Here is a 27,589-nt window from a genome sequence, read left to right as displayed (position 1 = left end):
GCTGTTGCCATGCAGTTCAAGAATTCAAACAGGAGGAGAATGTGTATGTTTAAAAAGTCAACGAATAGGAACATTTTGTATTTCAAAAAACCCTCGCGTTTTTAACCATGAAGCCTTTTGTTACGATTAATACGCCGGCGCACTATTCGAACGCCATTTTTTTTTTTAATGGAAATTTTATTTTTTTTATCGATTTTTTTTCATTTTTATGGAAAGCCACTTAGCGCATCCTGGAGCTGAATGTTAGGTCTATATGCATGTAAAGTTTCATCAAGATCAGTTCACTGGTCTAGGAGCTTATTGGTTACAAACAGACAGACAGACAGACAGACAGACAAACGGACTGCCATTTATATCGGATTAGATATCATTCCCCATTTGCTTGAAATGTGAGGGTTTTCCATGACCGAGGCCATACCATGGGGCACGGTTAGTGTCGAGATTTTTGCTGCAAATGTTTGTCCACATTCTTGCAATGTTTTTGGAATATATTGTCTGCACACTTTTTGGCGCATAAATTGACAATCGGTTCAACAACGTTTCAAGGACAGACACCCCACCCCCAAACCAACCCAAATAATAAAGAGACCGACCTTTCATGCCAAGCCGCTTGAGTACTTGCAGAGCAGAGCTTCCCTTTTCAGTGTTGAGTACAGAAACCACAGTGTCCGGAGGGTGAGACACGATGGCACAAAATACACCCGCTGCACACGCACACACAATGAAGCAATTGAAATGTTTGTGGTTATGGGAAAAGGAAAAGGAAAAGGGTGGGGGTGGGGGGGGTGAGGGGAACCAAACAAGTTAAGTATTAAACCTACCAATGTAACCAGCAACAAAGGTGACAACCAGCTGTTCAGGTTTAGAGCAGTCGCTACGTGGCTTGGGCACAACATACAAGTACAGTGCCTCAACCGTTCGCTCAAAGCAGGCAAACTTCATCATGGTGTAAGGAATTTGTCGCATCCAAAGAGGTGCAACCCCTTTGTAAAACCTGTGCAAGTGCAGAAGGAATAGTGGGGAACAAAATAATCAGTAAATGCAAAACAGCAAAGTTACAACCTGGAAGGTCATGAAAGGAAGAATGGCAAGTGAGCAGAAAACAGAATGCTAGACATCATTCAAACATTGCAGTCAGTTCCCATGCTCAGATCATCAATGGAGTGTTGGAAATTTATACACACAGACACACACACACACACACACAGACACACACACACACACACACACATTGTAGCAGGCCAGGGTCTGGCGGAGAGAACGACCACTCTGGGGGAATTTACGTCGTTTCCCACCAGACTCCCCAGAATTGTAGGCAGTTGCTCAGGGATAATTCCGTGACGCGGCGGGTCGCTTAACTGACCGTGGACGCCAATACCTCAACCGCGTGGCGTAGGGTCCTCCTGTCGAGAACAAAGTTACCTTATTAACCACACGATTTCAACTACCAGGGAACCACGCCCTCGGTACTCCTTGCCCAAACCGGATCATTCTACCAACTACCTCTCCGGATCGGATGCAGTCGAGCGGCACTGCCCAGGACGCACCGGCTCGAAGGAACGGATTATCGGGAATAAAGACCCGGCTAAACTTAGATTCGAACCATGCTGCACCAATGGAGGAAAAGACAAAGGCGAGCTGGGAACATTTCTACAATTATTTATTTACACTAAACTGGGGAAAAGCATGCGGCACAGGAAAAAGGTTTATTGGGTGTGTTATGCAGGGGAAGATTAGAGAGGTGTGGTGCGACAATTTACAAGCAACTTACAAAAGCGGACAGAGCAGACTTAACGCGAGACTAAAAAAAAAAAAAAAAGCAACAATTACAACAATAAAGGTCTTAAACAGGCTTTTCTAATGGACAGGCACCACTCAGACAAAATAAACCCAATGAAAAGAAAAGGGGACCTTTTGTAGCCAGGGTGGGAGGGAGTTGAAGTCACAGTTTAGAGTACCTGAGCGTTCTGGGGAAAGGTATGCTCCGTGGTGTGGCACCAGACAAAGGTTGTGTAGTTTGTCCACAGCCGCACATGTGGAGATAGTGTCCGTCAAGGAGCTTGAGTGGAGAGAACGGAGTCCGAGGCGAGAAATGGAGCAGTCGACAGGACCAGGCAAGAAACCCGGTCGAGGTCTGGTGTGCGTGGACCAGCAGTCGGGCCGTCGAGGAGGGACATGGTCAGAGCCAAGCAGCGGAACACCTTCACAACGACCCCGTCAACTGCAACCTTCCAATCCTTCTCCTACTCCAACGAACTCCTTTTCATCCCATACAACTCTACTCTGAGGATTGCTTTGTATTTTATAGATCACGGAGCTCGCGGGTCACGGATTTACGGAGCCGATTTACGGTCACGGATAGATCACGGAGCGAAGCCAACGTCATCGCTCATCCCGATTGGACCAGGCCTTCATGCGGTCCGCCTTCCTGGGCGGGGTATCGCCAGAGGCCGGCCCACACCACGTGCCTGGGTTTGGGAAGGTGGAACTGCCACAGCGAACGTCAGGATTCTGACTCAGAAAAACGAGTCTCTGGGTAGGTGATCGTCACGCTGTGGTAAGCGAGGCGAGGGTGTGAGGCAAGTGAGATGAAGGTACCGTGGTTAAAATAAAAGGGGAAATAAAATAAAGGGAGAAAATGATTTATTAACCTAACTGAAAGCCCATCGCAACGCACCCCCCGTGTTTTCCCACGACACACAAGAAAGGGATCTATCTGCACGTATACTAATGGAATAACTGACTTGGGATACCTGTATGTTGTATGCATATGGTTCCGAGAATCGTAACACTATATATATATATACATACATACATATCGACCCATCTAAATCTCTCACCTGTGAATGGAGGGAACAGCCAATCAACTCTCACCTACACCAAGGTGACTCAGATTATATAAATTGAGCCCTCCCATGCTCCTCCAGCCAAAGTAGCAACCAAAGAAGACTTACGCAAGGTAAATGCGAAATGCTGTTTCGAACCCTTCTCAGAGTTCCTCAACTATAAAGACGTTCACACATCGTACACACGACAATCCCAATGCTATATACTCCCCATAGCTATCGGACCGGTTTAATCACTTGTTGGCGAATCACCAGCGATAGAGTAGACAGCAATGCATACCAATGAGGCTATCAAGCATGTACCACGTGCAAACGTCAAAAGCAGTCAATATATAAATAAAGACATCTTACAAATAACCCCCATCTTACAGACAGAGAGAGACAGAAAAAGACCGAAATTGGTGAAAACAACCTCCTTCACCTTCGGTGGCAGAGGTAACAATTGAAAGGATATGATGCACTTCCAGTAACCTGTGGATGGAGGTTATGAAGGTCATGCATTTGACCACATTGCCCGACTAATAGCGTTGAGGTATACACACTCGCCTCCACATTACCGAGCCTCCGAGGTGAATATCGGCCAAGCTATAAACTGCCACCCAGGTGTTTCTCAGGCAGAGCCAAAAATCAATGCGTGGGCCATCCCTACAATCAAAATGGGGAAATATACATTATATTGACCGATAAAGGCGTATCATGGTTTGCAAGTAAACCTCACCACCATAACCCTCAACCCTCCCTCAGTTGTGCAAATACAAAAGCACATGTAGTTTGGAGGATGCCAATAAAATAATCCGTGCGAGTACAAACAAATGAGTCGAGCAAAAAAAAAAAAAGTCTGGAGAACCAAAGTATTATCAAGTGCAACGAACATACAATGTTGTACCTGTAGAACAACCCAGCAAACCACAAGTTCAGTCAACCATTACCCACAACCACCATGTGTATATGGAATCCATTTGCTCAATTGAAGGAAAGGGTAAAAAGAATGAGCAGTTTTCAATGAATGTCCGTGCCCCGCGCCAGCCCCACTAGCAAAATGCGTCCAGCTGCAACTGGGCACGTCTAGTGGGGCAATTGGCCCAACACACAGGTATAATGCTCTGACACGCCAATGACTCAAGCACTTCCGACAGTACAACCAAAGTTGCTGGGCATCCCATCTCAATGAGATATTTCCCTTTCAATGGACTCTAAGGACAAGACCAAACAGTCCAGGAAGTGAAATGTGACATGCCCCAGAAGTGGATCTAAGGGAGCGTGTAAAGAATTGTCTACAATACAACCAATTGCACGAGTGAGGATGAACAAGCATGTATTTTTGAGCTTAAGCTTTATGGGACCCAAGACAACTCGTGAACCCGTTGGTAAAAAAAAAAAAATCATTTCAAGAAAACAAAGATAGCTCCGCAGGAGAATGGCGAGTAAGGTGGCCCTAAAATTTTTGTGCAATCGTGTACCGTTTTGACTGTATTCCGGGTACACGTACACACACAGTAATATATACATTTATAACATACAAGAGTACATGTACCGTACTTACGCCCAAACGCCTTCCTGTGCATACATCTTCGGTGCGGCCTCACGCAGTGTGTTGGCAAAGCCAGGCTGTGTCTGCATGCGAACCTTGCATGCCTCCATCGGAGCGAGTGCAATGTCTGCAAAGAACTCAGCACTAGCAGAGGCCGCTAGGTACAGAGATGTGCGCCAGACGTACGTCTTCTCCTGCCAGAGTAACAAAAAGCTTTGTTAACAAATACACCGAAGATGTCAGACATCAAGCAGCCTTCAGAAAAATAACTTTAAGTTCAGCTAAAAATCAAATAAATTCGTCCTCGTCACACACTCAATTTGCCCACTAAGTTTCGTCCAAAACTTTGAGATATCCTGCTTACAACTAGACAGACATGGACAAACGGAGTACACCACATCACCCAACATTAATCCTTTTCCATCACAAACAAAATCTTACTGTGTGTTTGCCCAGATCAACAGGGTTGAAGATCTATTACAGTCAAGCCTCCATACATGCTCAGGTTATGTTCCAGGAAAGTGGCGTGTATAAGGAATTGGTGTAGATTAAACTGAAGGGCTTATGGGGAAAACGGGGTTAGGGGACGAAGCTTTGTGAATGAGTCATTAATAAACAACATTTAAAAAAAAAAAATGTTGTTTACGGTTGGTTTTTTTTTTTTTTCTTTTCAGAAAGCTTATGGTTGGCGACATCATTTTTCATTGGAGGTCGTTCTGTACCTCCCGGTCAGGCTCCACGATGCTCCCCAGCCCCCTTTTCAACCGCAAGCTACGATTCTTCAATGGGTCCAACTCAACCACCAGGTTGGAGGGGTTTCTTGCAGCAAGCAGGAGCTTGCTTACACCAGAAGCTGTGAGCTGCGGCCGCTCGACCTTGTCATTGTCCTGTTCCGCTTCCTTCCTCTGTGGGAGAGTCCATCACCTCACTTGACTGTCGTCGAACCCTTCACCACATACATTACGTGTCAACTTCACAATGAGCTCCTCCTCCACTTGTTTCCACTGTGGGGAAGCCTGTCTACAGCTTTTTCCAGCAGGCATTAAGAGTTGATTGGTTCAGCTAGTCCAGGGATTACTTGATCAAAGTGATGGCAGCTGCAATGGTGAACCTCTTCCAGCATTGTTGTTGCAGAATGTTTGCCAGGTGGAGTAATGCTTGAAGGTGGCGATAACACCTTGGTCAAGAGGCTGGAACATGGAGGTGGTGTTGGGTAGCAGAAACACGACCTAAATGTGAGGGTGCTCCAACTGTAGTGCTTCTGGGTGCCCAGGCGCATTATCAAGAATCAGCAGCACTTTGAAGGCCAGGTTCTTAGATGTTCTCACCTCATGGATAAAACTATGGTTGAACCAGTCCAAGAACAAGGCTGCAGTAGCCCAGGCCTTGGGGTTGGATCTCCAAAGTACAGGCAGGTGGTCCTTGTTCTGCTTTTAAAGTGCTAATGGGTTCGTGGAGCCATACAGGAGCATAGGCTTCACCAGTCTCGAGAAGCGTTTGAACAGAGGAGTGCAAGCCTATCTTTGGCTGCCTTAAACCCAGGAGCAACATGCTCATCCTTTGAGACAAAGGTCAGGCTCAAGATCCTTTTGTGGAACAAAGCAGTCTCATCAGCTTGAAACACTTACTCAGGCAGATATCACATCTCTGTAATCTTCTTGAGCTCAGCAGGGAAATCGGCAGCAGCTTGATGGTCAGCAGAGGCAGCGTCCCAAGTTCACATGGTGCAGAGTAACGCCTCTTGAACTTGTCAAACCAGCCACTGCTTTCCTTGAATCTTTTGCTTTCTGAATCACCATCACCACGGTTCACCAGATGGTTGTAAATCCGCTTAGGCTTTTCACGTATTAATGGACCACTTGAGGCAATCTTTTCTGCGTTTGGTCCTCAATCCACATGCTTAGGTGATTCTCCAAGTTTTTTGTGATCATCTCATGCAATTTTAGCACTTCTTGGTGTAGAACCTACAAGACCAGCCTGCAAGAGCGATAACCGCTTCATTCTTTTTAATTCGTATAATTGTTAACACCATAAAGCCTACCGACTGAAGATGCGCATTCACCACGTGCAAGACAATTTCCATTTTCTGTTCAATGACATCACTTTTCTGGACTTTTTGGCGATGGTATTACTCAGTCACCTTGCAACTCATGATCACAAGTAAAATGAGCAATGGGCACCAACAAACATGTTTACTAATAACAGCATGAACAGTACAAATGAAAACACGACACCTTGCAACTCATGATCACGAGTAAAATGAGCAATGGGCACCAACAAACAGCAGATAAACATGTTTACTAATAACAGCATGAACAGTACAAATGACTACACGAAAAATAACAAAACGAGAAGGGAACTATTTGACATCACCATCATCACACACGCAATTTAGCCCAATATGACCCTCAAATTATCGTACTGAACGGATAATGCATTTGATGTACGCAATCATAATATTGTTGCGAATTCGCGCCCGCCGGCGTGCGGACGGCCGCGTCACTCGAATCGCGGCACGTCGCCCGCCGGACGGACAATTCTGTCGTGACCCTCTCGGAACAACTCCGGAAGCTAGTCACGGGTGGGGGTTTAACCCCACCACGACCGTGCCAATTGCCCACCCGCGCAGTATAGGGTTGCTCGCCAAATTCGATCTACCTAAGTACCTGTGCGGATGGTCGACCGGGCGATCGTACCACGCCACAGGCAAACTCCGGACACGAACCGCTTAAGCGGTCCGTTCCGTGCTACAGTGATAACCGAGCGGTGTTATCGTCGGCCTTGACGGTTCCGATTAATTACTGGGATGTTGCACCCACTACGAATCCCTTTCCGTGATGCAAGATGGAGGGTCAATAGAGAAAAGACAAAGCGAAACGGGCACAGTTCAACAAGCAAGCATTTTATTCACTCGCACACACAGACAAGCACGTAAGGCACGTATTTACAGCAATACACAATCAAATGCACATAAAGCAATTAAAACAAAAGAAACGATGCAGAGCTACAACCGAATACGCGTACACACGGCAACACTTAAACAGTTCTACTTTACGAGACACGGCGCCACAAGATCCATACAAAAACCCCAAAGAAAAGGAAGAAAGAAGTCACGACTTCCCTTTGGCTGGTGAGTCCCTCTCCCGTGACCGTCAGCGTAATCGCGCCCGGCCCCGACCTCTCTCGCGGCCGGCGAACCCTCTCCGGCACACCCCGTCCGGACGCACAGGTCCACCTCGCAACGGGCGTCACCGCGTCTCCCGTCCGTGCCTTCGTGACAGGGCCGCTTGCCAAGGCGCGGGCACAGGACCTCTTCGTGAAGACCAACTCTCCACAAAAACCAACCGAACCACCAGCCAAGACGAAGAGGAAGAAAAAGCGCTCCTTGCGCCCGCCCGTGTCCGTCTTTTATCGAGAGGGTTCCCGAAAAAGGGCGTTCCCTCACGCTTTCCCTCCACCCCGCTCCGTCCGGGGGCCGAGGGAGTCAGTTTTTGGCTTGGAGCCAGAGAATTATTCCCCCAAAAAGAGACCCCACCTTTACATGACCTCTGACCTTTGACCTGCATCGCTCTTCCTCCACTCCAAAGTCAGACGGGAAAAGCCCACCGAGCATCCTTGTTGGTTTTTGTTTGTTCCTCCGCGGAGATCGTAACCGCACGGAGCCTGTTGAATGGCGAGTGGCGAAGATGTGGTAGCGTAGATGGTGGAGGTGGCGTGGTTGCAGTGTGGTTGGCGCTGTGATGGGGATGGCGTGGTTGTTGAAATGTTGTGCGTTTGAAATAAAAGATAGAAAAAGAAAAACGCCTAACTCAAAGGATCGCAGCCCGAATGATCACATAAATTCCCCCTATAAAACGCGATTGGGCAAACTACACATGTACTTAGAGATATCTCACCTACGGGCCCTTTATGGTGTAATGCGAATTTCCACAGCCATAGCAATATAGTTACGGTTGTGGAAATTCACAGAACACCATTCAGGTTCCCCGAAGATCAGTTATGTCAATAAGTGTGTGTCCAGGTTAGATTTCCCCATCGATGTATAACGGGATTTATTCGTGTGCCAGGCTGTGAACCTTTGAGGTAGTGTGATTCTTTCCTATCTTTATTTTAAACAATCATCTCCTCACCACCTTCTCCACAACCGCCATCATCTCCTCACCACCTTCTCCACAACCGCCATCATCTCCTCACCACCTTCTCCACAACCGCCATCATCTCCTCACCACCTTCTCCACAACCGCCATCATCTCCTCACCACCTTCTCCACAACCGCCATCATCTCCTCACCACCTTCTCCACAACCGCCATCATCTCCTCACCACCTTCGCCACAACCACCAACATCTCCTCACCAGCATCTCCACGGCGCCGCCATCTTTCACCAACAACAACATCTCCACAAACAAACACGATGGCATCCTCGACAGCGGCAAAGTGATTTCAAACACGGCCACACATGACTTGCAAAACGGATCAAAACGACGAAAGGAGCGGAGCCAGCCGGGGGTGAAAGTTCAAGGGTGAAAGGGGCAAGCACCACCTTACCGGTGGCGAACCCGACAGCGGCCTCACCCCTCCAGGCTATAAAAGGCGCGTTTCGACGCCGAGAGCGGAGTTGGTCGGTGGAGAAAGTCGAGTTGGTCAGTCCAGTGAAGTTGCTGTTGGTCGGAGGAGTGGAGTTCGTTCGTCATTGGAGCCAGCCAAGTCACCAAGTTGTTGGCCGTTGGAGTCAGCAGCGAAGTCACCAGCCAGATTGAGGTCGCCAGCCGGAGGGAAGTCGCCAGCAAGCTCCGTGACGGTCCGAGCGATTGGGCCCCGAGTCGGTCGAGCGACGCTGAGGAGTGAGCGGGCTCTTAAAGAGCATAAAACTCTAAAAGAGCAAGGCCCGTTCGCCCCTCTGAAGCGTTGTCGGCCAAGCCCGATCGACCAGGCTGCGCTGCTAGGTCCTGGACCAACCAAGCCGCCGTTACAACATCTGCCGCTTTGACAACAGAGACATGCAGAGGGTCGCCAACAAAAAGACCATCGAGTCGCCTCAAGGACGACAAAGGTTACCTGCACGGCCTCACAGAGCTCCTTCGGTCATCCCAGCTCCGAGGAACATTAAAGGCTTACGAGCCCAGTTCTATCTTTCTTTTCTGGCATGAAAGTCTGTGGCGCCTTGTCCGTAAGTGGAATTGTTGCAAGTGCATGTACGTAATAAATAGATATCGGCTGAAGGTTTTTACTCGTGTCTTGTCCCCTTTCCCCACTCATTGCATTGCTTACGTGTAAATATAAATGTCCCCATTGTTGAAATGTCACCTGCTCGTTGCGTCCTTTCCTGCCATAATTGCATTCAGAATAAATAGCTGGCTGATTAATAGCCGATAAACCGTACATCTGGTCCTACGGGGCTTGGCGATATAAAACCGCTCAGCAATCGCAAACGGAACGAGCTGCTTAAAGCGGCTCGCTTCGTGCAGGCTCCGTTGAGGTGTAAATCCCCGGCATTTGTCTGCGCGAATAATTAGGTACATCGACAATTCGGCGATCGACCCTGTAGCACATGGACAGAAGAGTTGGCTGGTTTATGGTGTGGTTAATTAACAACACCCATAGCTGGGTTTCGGCGTTGATCCGAAAAGCTGCGACTAGATTGCTCATTTGGTGGGCGCACACGGCCGCAATTTAGCTAAAGGCGGTCGCCCGCACACTGAACGGGCGAAAATTCACAATATAATGGGCGTAAGCCTGGAACTTCTAACACACCTTTCTCCAAACATATTCTGTTCATACTTCTGAAATCTTCACATGATGTGTTCCATGTATTTATGCAGGTGATAGCGGATTCAAAAAACTGAATATAGATAAAATTTTCAGAGGGAATCGATGACATCACAATCAGCAGCAAACCAACAGCCGGGTCCCAGACGAAGTGCTTTACTTAACAAAGTCCATGAGTTCAGGACGTTTGTTCAACTCAGCATTTACGACTTCTACTGCCATGTTGTTAATCTGTTGATGGAGGTAATATAGAAAACGATGAAGATGTCAAATCGTTCGTGTTACTCGTCCGGCATGATGTGTCAAGGTCAGCAATCTAAAGCGACCGGTCTCAAACGCTACCATGGGCACCCAGACACGCCGCGAACATTATGAACCGAGCTGTTAAATGCGGTGCAAAATATCCAAAAGAAAACTATCGTAACAGAGTGTTGTGATCCATCCTGTCCCCCATACCCGTTGTAGACGGGTATCTGCTAGTTGTCATAATGAAGCCACTTTTATCAGAAAAAAACCAAAACAACTCCTTTCCCATGGAGAGTACTTGACATAGTGAGAGTACCATCCCTCTCCCTTCCACAGATCTCCTAATGTCTCCGTTCCCCATTGTTTTGTCTTTCCCTCTCCCACCCCTTCTGGCTCATACCCCCCCTTGATGTGCGTTGTCAGTTAGCTCTCATACGGGCCTTGACAATGGAAACAAATAATAAAATGTGCCAAGTTTCAATTACTTTTCCATGGAGTGGTTTTAGAAATAGAGGTCCAATGTTTTTTTTCCTGTTTTTCCAAAATGGGACCTCTGACATCTATTAAAACATTCTACATGAGTCGTCACACCTGCAGTGAAAATTTTCTGTCAATCGGATAAGCAGTTGCAGACAATTAAGAGAAAATTAGCACGGACAACCCAAAAACATGCCTCCGGCAACTTCGTCAGCGGAGACAAAAAGTCTGGTGTGGGTTTGTTTTGTTTGTTTTACACAAACTCGCCATCACATAATTACATGTTGTGTACGATAAAATTCAGTGTCAATTATTAAATCACGAGTTGTCAAATTCATGTCACCAGAAGTCATATCTGGAGAAGCCACCGTATTGTTTTTCACAGATTAAAAAAGAAAAAAGTCTGAAATAGATCAAACAAGACAAACATACCTCACCAAGCAAGGAACTGTAGACATTTTTGAATATCTCATAGAAGCCAAACTTGCATAGACCCTGCATGGAATACCCGAAGAAGGTGGGAGCCCAGCCTTTGGCAAGGCCTCGTGTTCCATCCTCTTTCAACGTGATAGAAAATCCATTGAAGATATTCTTGTACTTCAACGGGTCAACCTATTAAAACAAACCAAAAAAAAAAAACCAGCAAAGTTTGAACCACAAATCGAAGGAGTTCAAAAGGTCACTGCGTAAGCAGATGATCTCCAACATTTTAATGAAAATACGAAAGAACTACTCAAAAATTGACTGCTTAATAAATGAAGGAATTTCATTTTGTTAAAACCTTCAACGATAAATGTTAACAATATCCCCCTTCCGCCACGCGGCGGGGGATAAAAACAAAACCTCAAAAAACAAAACCTCAAAAAACAAAACCTCAAAAAACAACTTCCTCCAAGCGAGCAAGTCGTTTGTTATTTCTCCATGCTCTGTACCATCCACACGAGTAATAGTCCAGATGAGCTGAATCATATGAATCCAGCTGAGGCGAGACATGTTGGGAGGGGGGAGCGGGATCTGAGGAGGAGGCACAGGGAGGGAGGGAGCAGGAGCTGAGGAGGGGCCATGTGGAGGGAGGGGGGAGAGAGTTGAGGAGGCGCCACGTGGAGGGAGGGGAGAGAGTTGTGGAGGCGCCACGTGGAGGGAGGGGGAGAGAGTTGAGGAGGCGCCACGTGGAGGGAGGGGAGAGAGTTGAGGAGGCGCCACGTGGAGGGAGAGGAGCGGGAGCTGAGGAGGCGCCACATGGAGGGAGAGGAGCGGGAGCTGAGGAGGCAGCTCGTGGAGGGAGGGTGGTCGGGAGCTGAGGAGGATCCACGTGGAGGGAAGGTGGTCGGGAGCTGAGCAGGATCCACGTGGAGGGAAGGTGGTCGGGAGCTGAGCAGGATCCACGTGGAGGGAGGGTGGTCGGGAGCTGAGGAGGATCCACGTGGAGGGAGGGTGGTCGGGAGCTGAGGAGGATCCACGTGGAGGGAGGGGGAGTCAGGAGCTGAGGAGGAGCCACGTGGAGGGAGGAGGAGCAGGGGAGCTGAGGAGGCGCCACGTGGAGGGAGGGGGCACGGGAGCTGAGGAGGGGCCATGAGGAGGGACAGGGAGGGAGGGGAGCAGGAGCTGAGGAGGAGCCACGTGGAGGGAGGGGGAACGGGAGCTGAGGAGGCGCCACGTGGAGGGAGGGGGCACGGGAGCTGAGGAGGCGCCACGTGGAGGGAGGGGGAACGGGAGCTGAGGAGGCGCCACGTGGAGGGAGGGGGACGGGAGCTGAGGAGGCGCCACGTGGAGGGAGGGGGAAGGGAGCTGAGGAGGCGCCACGTGGAGGGAGGGGAAGGGAGCTGAGGAGGCGCCACGTGGAGGGAGGGTGACGGGAGCTGAGGAGGCGCCACGTGGAGGTAGGGGGGCGGGAGCTGAGGAGGCTCCACGTGGAGGGAGGGGGGACGGGAGCTGAGGAGGCGCCACGTGGAGGGAGGGGGAAGGGAGCTGAGGAGGCGCCACGTGGAGGGAGGGGGAAGGGAGCTGAGGAGGCGCCACGTGGAGGGAGGGGGACGGAAGCTGAGGAGGCGCCACGTGGAGGGAGGGGGGACGGGAGCTGAGGAGGGGCCACGTGGAGGGAGGGGGACGGGAGCTGAGGAGGCGCCACGTGGAGGGAGGGGGACGGGAGCTGAGGAGGCGCCACGTGGAGGGAGGGGGACGGGAGCTGAGGAGGCGCCACGTGGAGGGAGGGGGACGGGAGCTGAGGAGGCGCCACGTGGAGGGAGGGGGACGGGAGCTGAGGTGGCCCCACAAGGAGGGAGGGCGGGAGCTGAGGTGGCGCCACAAGGAGGGAGGGCGGGAGCTGAGGAGGCGCCACGTGGAGGGAGGGGGACGGGAGCTGAGGAGGCGCCACGTGGAGGGAGGGGGACGGGAGCTGAGGAGGCGCCACGTGGAGGGAGGGGGAAGGGAGCTGAGGAGGGGCCACGCGGAGGGAGGGGCGAAGGGAGCTGAGGAGGCGCCACGCGGAGGGAGGGGGGGAAGTGAGCTGAGGAGGCGCCACGCGGAGGGAGGGGCGACGGGAGCTGAGGAGGAGCCACGCGGAGGGAGGGGGACGGGAGCTGAGGAGGCGCCACGCGGAGGGAGGGGGACGGGAGCTGAGGAGGTGCCACGTGGAGGGAGGGGGCGGGAGCTGAGGAGGCGCCACGCGGAGGGAGGGGAAGGGAGCTGAGGAGGCGCCACGTGGAGGGAGGGGACGGGAGCTGAGGAGGCCCCACGTGGAGGGAGGGGGACGGGAGCTGAGGAGGCGCCACGTGGAGGTAGGGGGCGGGAGCTGAGGAGGCCCCACGTGGAGGTAGGGGCGGGAGCTGAGGAGGCGCCACGTGGAGGTAGGGGGCGGGAGCTGAGGAGGCGCCACGTGGAGGTAGGGGGCGGGAGCTGAGGAGGCTCCACGTGGAGGTAGGGGGCGGGAGCTGAGGAGGCTCCACGTGGAGGGAGGGGGGGGACGGGAGCTGAGGAGGCGCCACGTGGAGGGAGGGGGACGGGAGCTGAGGAGGCGCCACGTGGAGGGAGGGGGAGACGGGAGCTGAGGAGGCGCCACGTGGAGGGAGGAGGAGACGGGAGCTGAGGTGGCCCCACGTGGAGGAAGGAGGAGACGGGAGCTGAGGAGGGGCCACGTGGAGGGAGGGGGGACGGGAGCTGAGGAGGAGCCACAAGGAGGGAGGGGCAGGAGCTGAGGTGGCCCCACAAGGAGGGAGGGCGGGAGCTGAGGAGGCGCCACAAGGAGGGAGGGGCGGGAGCTGAGGAGGCGCCACAAGGAGGGAGGGGCGGGAGCTGAGGAGGCGCCACAAGGAGGGAGGGGCGGGAGCTGAGGAGGCGCCACAAGGAGGGAGTGCGGGAGCTGAGGAGGCGCCACAAGGAGGGAGGGGCGGGAGCCGAGGAGGCGCCACGGGGGGAGGAGGGGCGGCACGTGGAGGGAGGGGCGGGAGCCGAGGAGGCGGCACGTGGAGGGAGGGGCGGGAGCCAAGGAGGCGGCACGTGGAGGGAGGGGCGGGAGGGAGCCGAAGAGGGACGGGAAGGGGAGGGAGGGGACGGGAGCTGGGGAGGGAGAGGGAGGGGATAGGAGCTGAGGAGGAGGCACGGGGAGGGAGATGAGCACGTGTACGCTAAGCCACCCTGTCAGCCCCTAAATAAACAGAGGCTGAACATTTCTATACATATAAAAATTAAAATAAAAGGTCAACAAGTCATATTTACATTTTTTCTACAGGCCTCACTATTGATCAACCTTTTGTACAGTATTTGATGCAAATTGTCCTTTTCCAAAAGATAATCTGGACACAAATGACAGGACCTTCCACACACCTGGATGCGACATTTGACCAGATCAAGCGGTACAATGGCTGTGTGCGTGATGCCACAGCTTAGAATACCCCCAAAACCACAAAGAGCATAGTACTTGCCAGAGCCAAATTCACAGCTCGTTTCATCTGTTAAGAACACAGCAAACAAATGCACAGGCAAATTAAGGGAAAGGGGAATGAAAAACATGCAGTTAGTGTCACAACAGTGTTAAAAAAAAGAAGTCGCAAACATATCAATTTAACAAGGAAAATAACAAATATGTATGGACTCACTCAACAATTGGTCTAAAAGACAAGAATTGTTAGACAAACTACCTTCACCATCAACATTGTTATATTGTGGGACTGCTCTGCTCAAATATTACCAACCTAAGAGATTAAGCAGTGCAAGGAATAAGGATGCCCACAATGCTTAGCAGGAGATGGGGTTTTTGCAGTGTGTGTGGTGTGGTGTGGTGTGCGTGTTGACTTTTACCATATGACAGTTCAGTGAGTGTTATAACAGGATCAAAAGGTCAAGTTCACAAAATCACAAACTTCCATCTGATACTTGAAATTTTTGCATGGTTTGCATATTGCGTTACTGAAGCATATACTTTTGAGGTCAAAATATCAAGGTCACCAAAATCAATTTTTTTTTTTAAAGGATCAGCATACGGAAAGAAGAAGTCCGAATACAAAACGGACTCTGATGGTCTTTGCATCTTCAGGTGCTCCACTTACTATTATGGTTTTGGGGTCAAGAGTGAAGAAACTGTCTCCCGGACCCACTTCGCTGATTTCTGAACCTGAAGCCGATGGGTCAGAGCTAATGTCACAGGTTGCCTATGTTTATATTTGGAAAGATATAGAATCATAAACTTCAACATATCCATCGTGAGATCCCAAATTAGGGGTAAAACAGTATTGTGTGCACAAGTCAGAGGATTAAATGACACCAATTTAGTATCTCTGCTCGGTTTCCTTAAAACAGTGAAGCTGGTCTCAGCACTGAGAAGACGGCACACCAGTAACTTATGAAGGAATTGAAGAATACCAATCTCTCATTCATCATCCCTGAAGATCTTGTACATTCAGATAATTAGACCCTTTCCAGTTGACAACAAGAGCTCAATTATATCCATCGTGAGATCCCAAATTAGGGGTAAAACAGTATTGTGTGCACAAGTCAGAGGATTAAATGACACCAATTTAGTATCTCTGCTCGGTTTCCTTAAAACAGTGAAGCTGGTCTCAGCACTGAGAAGACGGCACACCAGTAACTTATGAAGGAATTGAAGAATACCAATCTCTCATTCATCATCCCTGAAGATCTTGTACATTCAGATAATTAGACCCTTTCCAGTTGACAACAAGAGCTCAAGTGAGCACAATATACACCCGAACAAGAAGGTATATACAGAATTGTGCTACTAAATGGAAAACAGCATCCTGGTTGCCATGGCAACCACTTTAGATGATGAACTTATGTCACGACACACCGTCTCCACAGTCTGTACCTATGTGCCAAATATGAAACGTGAAAGTTGAAAACTTTGGGAGTTAGAGTGCGGACATGAACGGACGGACGACCGGTATGTACATATATATGTACATATATATATATATATATATATATATATATATATATATATATATATATATATATATATATATATATATATATATATATATATACATACACATATATACAGTGGGGAGAACAAGTATTTGATACACTGCCGATTTTGCAGGTTTTCCCACTTACAAAGCATGTAGAGGTCTGTAATTTTTATGACAGGTACACTTCAACTGTGAAAGACAGAATCTAAAACAAAAATCCTGAAAATCACATTGTATGATTTTTAAATAATTAATTTGCATTTTCTTGCATGAAATAAGTACTTGATACATCAGAAAAACAGAACTTAATATTTGGTACAGAAACCTTTGTTTGCAATTACAGAGATCAGATGTTTCCTGTAGTTCTTAACCAGGTTTGCATAGACTGCAGCAGGGATTTTGGCCCACTCCTCCATACAGATCTTCTCCAGATCCTTCAGGTTTCGGGGCTGTCGCTGGGCAACACAGACTTTCAGCTCCCTCCAAAGATTTTCTATTGGGTTCAGGTCTGGAGACTGGCTAGGCCACTCCAGAACCTTGAGATGCTTCTTACGGAGCAACTCCTTAGTTGCCCTGGCTGTGTGTTTCGGGTCGTTGTCATGCTGGAAGACCCAGCCACGCCCCATCTTCAATGCTCTTGTTGAGGGAAGGAGGTTGTTGGCCAAGATCTCACGATACATGGCCCCATCCATCCTCCCCTCAATACGGTGCAGTCGTCTTGTCCCCTTTGCAGAAAAGCATCCCCAAAGAATGTTTCCACCTCCATGCTTCACGGTTGGGATGGTGTTCATGGTGTTGTACTCATCCCTTCTTCTTCCTCCAAACACGGCAAGTGGAGTTTAAACCAAAAAGCTCTATTTTGGTCTCATCAGACCACATGACCTTCTCCCATTCCTCCTCTGGATCATCCAGATGGTCATTGGCAAACTTCAGACGGGCTGGACATGCGCTGGCTTGAGCAGAGGGACCTTGCGTGCACTGCAGGATTTTAATCCATGATGGCGTAGTGTGTTACTTATGGTTTTCTTTGATACTGTGGTCCCAGCTCTCTTCAGGTCATTGACCAGGTCCTGCCGTGTAGTTCTGGGCTTATCCCTCACCTTTCTCATGATCATTGAGGCTACACGAGGTGAGATCTTGCATGGAGCCCCAGACTGAGGGAGATTGACTGTTATCTTGAACTTCTTCCATTTTCTAATAATTGCACCAACAGTTGTTGCCTTCTCACCAAGCTGCTTGCCTATTGTCCTGTCGCCCATCCCAGCCTTGTGCAAGTCTACAATTTTGTCCCTGATGTCCTAAGACAGCTCTCTGGTCTTGCCCATTGTGGAGAGGTTGGAGTCTGATTGCATAAAAGACAGCTGTCCACACTCAATCAGATAACGAGTTCAAACAGGTTCAGTTAATACAAGTAATGAGTGGAGAATGGGAGGGCTTCTTAAATACAAAACTAACAGGTCTGTCAGAGCCAGAATTCTTCCTGGTTGGCAGGTGATCAAATACTTATTTCATGCAATAAAATGCAAATTAATTATTTAAAAATCATACAATGTGATTTTCAGGATTTTTGTTTTAGATTCCATCTTTCACAGTTGAAGTGTACCTATGATAAAAATTACAGACCTCGACGTGCTTTTTAAGTGGGAAAACCTGCAAAATCAGCAGTGTATCAAATACTTGTTCTCCCCACATATATATATATATATATATATATATATATATATATATATATATATATATATATATATATATATATATATATATATATATATATATATATATATATTGTTGTGGTTACCAGATTCGCAAACCACCATTCAGGTCCCTTAGGTGAGGTATCTCGGTAAGTGCATGTGTAGTTAGGCCCAAACCCGTTGTCTAGTGGGAATACATGTCATTTATACGTGCTGCGACTCTTCAGGATAGCCGTTTTTCTTTTACTATCTTTATTTTGGACCAACCGCCATGATTACCATCACAACCACAACATCAACCACCAACCACAACGCCGCTTCACCACAACCGCCACGACCTTCCCGTCACACCTCGCAACCGTAGCATCGCCACCGTTCTTGCCCCGCTGTGGGTACCGGTGTTGGACTCATGCAGAACGCGCGTCGAACAGCGTGTACAAAATCACGGATTTTGTGCTTCAAAAACGGATCAAAAACGACACGCCCACTTTTTGCCGTCCAATCGGTGAGCGAGGGGCGAATTGGCCCCGCCCCCAGGGCGATCGATATATGCAAATTTGTGGATCAAAAAGCCTTCACGCCCACTTTTTTCTCGGGCCAATGGGGAGCGAGGTGAAAGGTCAAAGGGAGGGGGTCAAAGGCGAAGTTACGGGGGGATAAAAGGACGGTGTTCGTCAGTCAGAAGAAGGAGTCAGCAGGACGAGAACGAGAAGGAGAACGAGAACGAGAAGGAGTCGGAACGGAGGGGACGAGTGTGGAAGTCTGGAGCCCGAAGCCTGCAGTGGCTGGAGAAGCTGAAGAGAGTCGGACGAGGGAGGGGGTGCTCGCGACGGTGCCGGGAGCTGCGCGCCCGAGGAAGGCCGGCGGCGCTGACCTGGCCGAGGTGGAGACGCACACCAGGGATAATAAAGATCCTCTATACCCCGAGCATCAGCAACCCCCTCCTGTTTCCCCCCGCGCTGAGATAGTGCGACCAAGGGGGCCCCTTTTCCCACCCCCTGCCTGGCACTGTCCGCGAGGCCCGCGGAGTGAGGCGCCATCGCCGCTCCGCGTCTCATCACCAGACGGGTAGGCCCGACCCGGTCTCGGCCTCAGGCCTGCCTCATTCTTGAGGGTATTTCTTTTCCTTGGTTTTGGGTATGTGTTGTCGGCGCCGTCTGTGAAGTAGAATTGTATAAGTGTTGCCGTGTGCTCGTGTAATCGGTATTAGCTCTGCACTGTTTTCACTTTTATGTTTGCTTTTTGTGTAAATGGAATTGTGTTTTCTTTTTTTTGTGTGCATTTGGTGGAATTGTATTTGTGTGCTTCCCGTGTGCCGCAAATAAATGTGCTTTATTGTTGAACTGTTCTCCCGCTTCGCTTCGTCTTTTCCTCCATTGAATCCCCATCTTGCTTCACGTAAAGGGTTGGTAGTGGGCTGAATACGCCCGATAATTAATCGAACCGTCGAGGTCGACGATAACACCGCTCGGTTATTCTGATAGTACGGAACGGGTCGCTTAAGTGGCCCGTGTCCGAAGTCGACCTGCGGCGAGGTGTGATCGCCCGGTCTACCTCCGCGTGGGTACTTAGGTAGTTCGAATTTGGCGAGCAACCCTATCCCACGCGGGGCTGATTGGCTCGATCGCGGTGAGACCGGGAAAGGTCCACCCCGTGACTGGTTCCCGGCGTTAGTCCGAGAGGGTCACGACTGGATTGTCCGTCCGGTGGGCGACGTGCCGCGATTCGGCGGAGCGTGGCCGTCGCACGCCGGCGGGCGCGAATACCGCAACACTGGTGTCAGGTCGTGCGATACAAATTCATCGCCCTCCTCGCGGCACCGGTATCGGAGAACAGGAAAACGGGCTCTCCTGTCTCCGGCTAAATTTACGGGAATCGGTCCAGGGGTGAGAGAAGCGACCCCCGATTCCCTCCAAATTACGCAGCGAGCAAATTAACCTCCTTCACGAGAAGCAAGATGGCGTCTCAAGGCGAGCGGGAGCCGGGGGTATTAGAAATGTATATGTGTAATAATGTAGAGTCCATGGTCCAGGATGGAATCCCCGAGCAGGAAATGTTGATTGTGCAGGAACACGGACTCGCCTAACTGAACCCAGGGCCCGAGGTGGGTGCGGCAGCGGCCGCGTGTATGACACACCTCCCCCCCTCTCCACCAAGACCCTTCCCCAACCCTTGCCGAAACGGCTCAGCTGAGTGCATCCAACATGGCTCAGCTATAGCGCCATGCTGGTGGCAATGAACAAACAAATGAATGAAGTGAAAACGACGATGGATACAAATACAAATGAAATGAAAAACGAAATGAAAGGCATGAACGAAAAGATGGATACAAATACAAATGAAGTGAAAACGACGATGGATGCGAATACACAACAAATAAACGAAAAGATGTATACAAAAATGAACGGAATGGAAACAAACATGAAGCAGGAATGAAAAAGCTGCGGGGGTGAGACGCAGAACATGGGCCGAAGCCTGCAGGCGGGCATGAAGGCCGTGACCGGGAGATAAAAATGGCGACTCCACGTGTGGGAGCAAACGAGCTGGGTGGGGGGTGCAACGGCTGACAGGCCCGCGGTGGAGGCGGGTGAAAAAATAACGTGGAACGTGTTGGGCGAGGGTCGTGACGATGACCGAAAGGGAAAAATTAAATGGGGGAGACCAAAACGTGTGAGACGAGACACGAGGTGACGACAACAGAAATAATAGTTGAGACAAGGGAGGTAAAGGGTGAAGAGTTGGCAGAGACACGGGAGATGGGAACGATAGAGGGAAGACTACACGATGAAGACGGGATAAGTGACGCGCACGCACACACGGAGGTAGTGGAGGACAATGGGGTTGAGCTCGCGGAGCGTGTTGGGACCCGGTGCGAGCACCTGGATGGCCTCCTCCAGGAACGAGGGGAGGGAGTATGCCCCCTTGAGGCGAGTCACGACCAGGTGAGTTCGGTCGTGCTTTGCGAGGTTGAGGGGACGAGTGCTGTGGACGGGTGCACGGAGAGCTTTGGGGGTGTAGAGGCCCCGGAGACCCTTGTGGGGACACAAATCCCCAGTGTGGTTGTCCCTGTGTGTGTGGTGCAAGGTGTGAGTGCGGCACCGTGTGTGGAAGCGACCCCGTGTGTGAGTGGTGTGGTGGCGATGGTGCCAGAGTGCGTGCTTCCCAGCACGCCGGGTGTGGATGGGGCACCGTGTGGTGAGTGAGGCCGTGTGTGTGAGTGAAACGGCCAGTGAGTGAGGCACCACGTGTGAGTGGTGTGGTGGCGATGGTGCCAGAGTGCGTGCTTCCCAGCACGCCGGGTGTGGATGGGGCACCGTGTGTGAGTGAGGCCGTGTGTGTGAGTGAAACGGCCAGTATGAGTGAGGCACCACGTGTGAGTGGTGTGGTGGCGATGGTGCCGGAGTACGTGCTTCCCAGCACGCCGTGTGTGGATGAGGCACGGAGTGTGAGTGAGGCACCGCGGGTTAGTGCCCCCGCGTGTGTGGGTGAGGCACCGTGTGTGGAAGAGACCGCGTGTGTGAGTGTCGCCGTGTGTATGGGTGAGGCACCGCGGGTGAGTGCCCCCGCGTGTGTGGATGAGGCACGGTGTGAGAGTAGTGAGGCACGCGTGAGTGAACGGCCGTGTGCAAGGTCGCTGTGTGCAAGGGAGACCGTGTGTGTGAGAGAGCGGTATGTGAGGGAGATGTCGGTTGGCATGCGGGAGCACGCAGCCGCATCTCCCGGTGTGAATGTGATGGTGTGGACTGTGTGCGGCGTAGCACGGAGGTGCGCGTGGGTGGACTGGGAGCGACGGCGGCGACAGAGGAGAGAAAGCCGAGTAGCGGCTGTAGTTGTTTCGAGGACCGTGCCGGGTTCACCCAGCAGTGAGCACGCGGTTCGTGCTGTGCAACGCACGACCACCACGTGCTCGCTTGCGAGTGAAGTCCCGGTCCGGAAACGCACGCGGTGGATTTGCCGATCCCGCGGACGGACAAAGTTAGGCAGGTAAATGGATTTGGACCGGACGGGTTCTCCACGCGATCGTGTGTGTTAAGCTCCAACGGGCAAAGCACATGTGTTCGCGTGGGGAACCCCTCGAGACGTGTGGCTTGTGTTTTTTTTTTATGCGCACGGTGACGTCATGGCTGCACGTGGGGTTGGAATCCGGCAGGAGGGGTATCTCTGCCGGATGGTCCCGTCCAAGGAGGGACGAGGAACACGTGCAGCTGCATGACGTCACGGGCAGGTGTAAAGTGCGCGAGCTCTGAGTTGCCGCGCAGGTGCTGCGCATGGGAAAAAAAAAAAAAAAAGCAAGCCTCACTTTCGGGTGTACAGGATTCCTGGGCAAGGGGTGAAAGACCCCCTTACCCTGGGCACAGGATGGAAACTAGTTAGGGGGAAGGGTTAGCTTAGTTAGACCGACTTCATGGGGCAGGGGTAAGTCCTCATGGAGTCCGTGGAATGGATTAGTTAGAGGGATTGTAGCCAGATTTAGGTTGGGAAATGAAATGATTTATTTTGGAGACAGTGACAGACAGTGAATGTGTAGAGGGGACGTAGTTTAGCTACGTAGTGTTAAAAGGAACGTGCTATTAGTGTAAGGGACGACGTGGGAGCACGAGTTAGTTAGGGGATGTAGTTAGGAGGATGGCAGAGTTCAGCGGTGTGTGTGTTGAAGAGTAGGAGAGTTGTGAGGTGAGTACATGGTGAGTGAGTGAGGCCAGCGGGTCTGTGTGTATGGAGTGAATGGGGAATGCATGGTGCGATGAGTGATTGGGGGGAGGAGTGACTCCCACCCAAGGGACCCCGGGGTCAGTGTAGAGTGAGTTAGCTGGGTTAGTCAAATTGAAAAATGGAGGTCGTTTTGCTGTTGGTGGGAAAGTAGGCTCAGAGACCCATTTGAGGGGTGCAGGAGCCCTGTTGACGGGCTTGGGAGCGTGGCTGCGAAAGGTGAGTATCGCTGAGCGGGTACCCCGGGCACCAGGCTAGTCGGCCGCGGTACGCCACCGGCCCATGGGGGGCCGGGATAGAGTAGTGGGCACGGGTGCGCCTGCTTGGTGCGGGGGCCCGGGGCGCCATTAGCCGCGTGGGCAGTGTTGTGGGCACGGGTGACCCTCGGAAAGGGGCCCGGGAGGCCGGCCTGCCACGTGTGCGTTTCAGGGGAGGTGCCATGGGGGGCACTCCCCGGTGTTAGGGAGCTGGTAGGCTCGGAGGCAGTGTAGTGCCCGGGGTGCCATAGCGGGAGATTCGGCAGAGGGTCGTGCCTGCCAAAGGGAGCCACGTGTCCCAGCCAGGAGACCGTGTGAGGGCACGGAGAGAAAATTGGGGGGCGAGGCCCGAAATTGTAAGGACACCAACACAGGCGACGGGAATCTGGGTTGTTAGAACCAATAGTTTAAGCGAGAGGCGCTTGTTGAAAGCCCCGGGGTAGTTTAGCAGTTAAATGGATAGGGTAGATTAGGAAGTGTACCCCTCCGCACCATCCATCCCCTCGCTGTCGTTGTGGGCCGCTGGACCCACTTGGTGTTAAGATCGCCGAACTCTGGGGAGGCCATTCTGAGGCTTGAGTTGGGCCTCGACACAGGACGTTAGCTCTCCCTTGTTCCCCTCCGGGAAGGGAACGTAGGGGTTGGGAGTAGGCTAGGTGACAGAATAGGTTAGCCGAACAAGGACGATAAAGGGGGTTAGGGGACGATTTATAGTGGGGAAGTAAAAATAAAAAAAACAAAAAAAATTAAGGGGGCTAAATTGGTTTTTCACAAATTAAGGGAGTGGGTATGTACAGTGACAGGCAAAGGCGATAGGTTGGGAGGGAGACAGGTAGGTAGGTCCGAGCCCGCCTTCCAAGTGGCCAGCACCACCGCACTCCCTCCACCAACTTCCACTGACGGCAAAAGCTGGCCAGCTTCATCTGCTGGCTGTGTTACTGCAAGGCCTGTGCCGGCCAGTTCATCTGCTGGCTGTTTTTCTTCGAGGCCTGTGCCGGCCTGGTTCTGCGGGCTGAGTTTGCCTGCAGCGGCCTTCTTCTGCGGGCTGTGTTTGCCTGCTGCCTTTGCCATGCCATGCCCACTGCCCACGTTCACCAGCCCCGTTCAATTTTGCTTTGCCCCCCCCCCCCTGTTCATTGCCATGTGCGCCAGGATCGTAAAAGCAACAGTTTGCAAGCTGCAAGAACTGCCCTGTTGGCAGCTACAACACGGGCCTGCAGTGGCGGCCCGTGCACCGTGTTGTGTTCATGCATCCATTCGTTGTGCTCATTGCGTGTGCCACTTGAGCTGGCACGGAGACTGCGTTTGTGCAGCCCAAGCACCGTTGTGGTTCACTGCGTTCAGTTCAAAAGGGAAGGCCTTGGACTGCGTGTGAGCAGCCAGCCACGTTCCCTGTCACCTGCATTGTTTTGAGCCAGAGACTGCATGCAGGCAGCCTGGCTCCCTGCTAACTGCTTTCTTTTTGCAGAGTTCAATGATCCTGGGCCATGGTTTAGTGTAAAATTTGTAAGTTAAGGTTAAGATGTACTGTAAATATGAGTGCGCCCCCCGGCATGTCTGTCTAGCGCCGGCAATTTTATTTAAGTCGTCCGTGTGAGTGAGTTTGTTTAGATAGTTACGCAGCCCTCAGGTTATTTATTTTGGGGACACGAATGTCGCACTCAGGGATCCGTAGGTAAAATGTACTAGGGGAAAACTACACATGATGGCACACGAAAATTTGACGACTCGGGACGAGTCTGTAAAAAGGGAAGGGGGTAGTGTTGTGGTTACCAGATTCGCAAACCACCATTCAGGTCCCTTAGGTGAGGTATCTCGGTAAGTGCATGTGTAGTTAGGCCCAAACCCGTTGTCTAGTAGGAATACATGTCATTTATACGTGCTGCGACTCTTCAGGATAGCCGTTTTTCTTTTACTATCTTTATTTTGGACCAACCGCCATGATTACCATCACAACCACAACATCAACCACCAACCACAACGCCGCTTCACCACAACCGCCACGACCTTCCCGTCACACCTCGCAACCGTAGCATCGCCACCGTTCTTGCCCCGCTGTGGGTACCGGTGTTGGACTCATGCAGAACGCGCGTCGAACAGCGTGTACAAAATCACGGATTTTGTGCTTCAAAAACGGATCAAAAACGACACACGCCCACTTTTTGCCGTCCAATCGGTGAGCGAGGGGTGAATTGGCCCCGCCCCCAGGGCGATCGATATATGCAAATTTGTGGATCAAAAAGCCTTCACGCCCACTTTTTCTCGGGCCAATGGGGAGCGAGGTGAAAGGTCAAAGGGAGGGGGTCAAAGGCGAAGTTACGGGGGGGATAAAAGGACGGTGTTCGTCAGTCAGAAGAAGGAGTCAGCAGGACGAGAACGAGAAGGAGTCGGAACGGAGGGGACGAGTGTGGAAGTCTGGAGCCCGAAGCCTGCAGTGGCTGGAGAAGCTGAAGAGAGTCGGACGAGGGAGGGGGTGCTCGCGACGGTGCCAGGAGCTGCGCGCCCGAGGAAGGCCGGCGGCGCTGACCTGGCCGAGGTGGAGACGCACACCAGGGATAATAAAGATCCTCTATACCCCGAGCATCAGCAACCCCCTCCTGTTTCCCCCGCGCTGAGATAGTGCGACCAAGGGGGCCCCTTTTCCCACCCCCTGCCTGGCACTGTCCGCGAGGCCCGCGGAGTGAGGCGCCATCGCCGCTCCGCGTCTCATCACCAGACGGGTAGGCCCGACCCGGTCTCGGCCTCAGGCCTGCCTCATTCTTGAGGGTATTTCTTTTCCTTGGTTTTGGGTATGTGTTGTCGGCGCCGTCTGTGAAGTAGAATTGTATAAGTGTTGCCGTGTGCTCGTGTAATCGGTATTAGCTCTGCACTGTGTTTTCACTTTTATGTTTGCTTTTTGTGTAAATGGAATTGTGTTTTCTTTTTTTGTGTGCATTTGGTGGAATTGTATTTGTGTGCTTCCCGTGTGCCGCGAATAAATGTGCTTTATTGTTGAACTGTTCTCCCGCTTCGCTTCGTCTTTTCCTCCATTGAATCCCCATCTTGCTTCACGTAAAGGGTTGGTAGTGGGCTGAATACGCCCGATAATTAATCGAACCGTCGAGGTCGACGATAACACCGCTCGGTTATTCTGATAGTACGGAACGGGTCGCTTAAGTGGCCCGTGTCCGAAGTCGACCTGCGGCGAGGTGTGATCGCCCGGTCTACCCTCCGCGTGGGTACTTAGGTAGTTCGAATTTGGCGAGCAACCCTATCCCACGCGGGGGCTGATTGGCTCGATCGCGGTGAGACCGAAAGGTCCACCCGTGACTGGTTCCCGGCGTTAGTCCGAGAGGGTCACGACTGGATTGTCCGTCCGGTGGGCGACGTGCCGCGATTCGAGTTACGTGGCCGTTCGCACGCCGGCGGGCGCGAAATCCGCAACAATATATATATATATATATATCATACGTATAAAAATCCAAGATGACACCCTTTGGGTGCATCCATAAAGCATATACTCCTCAAAATAAGAAACTTTAACGCACTTCATATTTAATCTGCCTAATATGGCAACATAGTAATTGTTATACACCCCCACATACCCCCTCCTCTTCACCCTTTCTCCCCCATTCACAATCCCCTCCCCCCACCTCTCCCCTCTTTTATTCCTGTCAGCCAAGCAACAGGTGGTATTTGCAGTTCTAAAATAAAATGTGTATACCGTTTGCATGGTATAAACAGGCCTATCCAAGACCTTAATATACACCCCTCCCTCAACGAAGTACAGTACCATCCATTAAAAGCACACACAACTGGCTTAAAAGAATTCTCAAAATTCAGTTCTGTATTTTAAAATATTCAGAACGAATATTTACACTTCGTTTTTGGTTTTAGACTGATGCTCACAATGAGCATCTTTTTCACAACACACCTCTTAGTTTTTTGGGGTTTTTTGGTGGGAGCCGTTTTTCGGCAGACAAAGTAATGCCAACGCAGACCTCATGGGTCTGATATCTTGTGCATCTTGGTGACCACATCAGCACTTAAAATGGAAAAAAATGTAAAAAGCCCAATGTCTGCACGGCAGCCATGTCTATCCATGGTCCATTTTCCAGATTTCGCGGGTTGAGAGACATAATGTTGTAACTGCATTTTTGGCGAGATTGAATGGAATGGCTCATCGATCTATAATTCCAGCAATGTGCGTGCGTCTGTGTCTGCGTCTGATTGTGCCTGCGTCTGCGTCTGCTGTTTCTCGACAACCACTGGTCCGAACTAATTGAAACTTGCCAGGTATATTGCTGGGGACCTGAGGATGTGCCTTTTCAAGGTTTGATATTAATCGGACAAGTGCTTCCCAAGTTATGGCCATTTATTTACCAAACCAATGACAAGACACGTTGTTGCGTGGGCGTGGCCGATGGGGAAGGGAAGCTGTCGCGTTCCCCATTACGGTTTACAACGTACGGGCTTCCGGAGAGTGATGACTTCGTGTATTCTAATAATTTCTCGATTTCTTATGTGCATTTATAGATAAACACAATGCCCCAAGTTATGATAGTTTTCATATTAGACGGTGCATAAATTTCGGTAACACCAGAGTGCTGGTGTGCTCCGAACCAGGAAGTAATTGTTTTTTTTCCTCTTCTCTTTTT

General features: G+C 50.9%; 1 protein-coding gene and 1 non-coding gene across 7 annotated transcripts in view; both read right to left on the bottom strand.

Annotated features, from left to right (window-relative positions):
• The window catches only part of SLC25A3 (solute carrier family 25 member 3), a 52,531-nt gene that overhangs the window by 4,646 nt on the left and 20,296 nt on the right, over positions 1-27,589 (bottom strand). For 3 of the 6 annotated variants that reach the window (XM_085899630.1, XM_085899628.1, XM_085899632.1), the window contains exons 3-7: positions 14,691-14,815; positions 11,301-11,480; positions 4,390-4,571; positions 822-994; positions 594-704 (exon numbers count right to left, since the gene is read on the bottom strand). In XM_085899630.1, the coding sequence (XP_085755756.1) occupies positions 594-704; positions 822-994; positions 4,390-4,571; positions 11,301-11,480; positions 14,691-14,815 (771 nt within the window). The remainder of the gene's footprint in view (positions 1-593; positions 705-821; positions 995-4,389; positions 4,572-11,300; positions 11,481-14,690; positions 14,816-27,589) is intronic. The other 3 variants (XM_085899629.1, XM_085899627.1, XM_085899631.1) reach the window with 1 other exon arrangement.
• On the bottom strand, positions 3,852-4,111 carry LOC147019273 (small nucleolar RNA SNORA53). Its single transcript, XR_015048995.1, has one exon. It is a non-coding gene; the product is annotated as a small nucleolar RNA SNORA53 (small nucleolar RNA).

This window comes from Eptatretus burgeri, chromosome 10, assembly GCF_056783735.1.
Source record: "Eptatretus burgeri isolate ZD-2024b chromosome 10, Ebu_testis_v1, whole genome shotgun sequence".
Lineage (NCBI taxonomy): Eukaryota > Metazoa > Chordata > Myxini > Myxiniformes > Myxinidae > Eptatretus > Eptatretus burgeri.
This window is presented reverse-complemented; position numbering and strand designations above follow the sequence as displayed.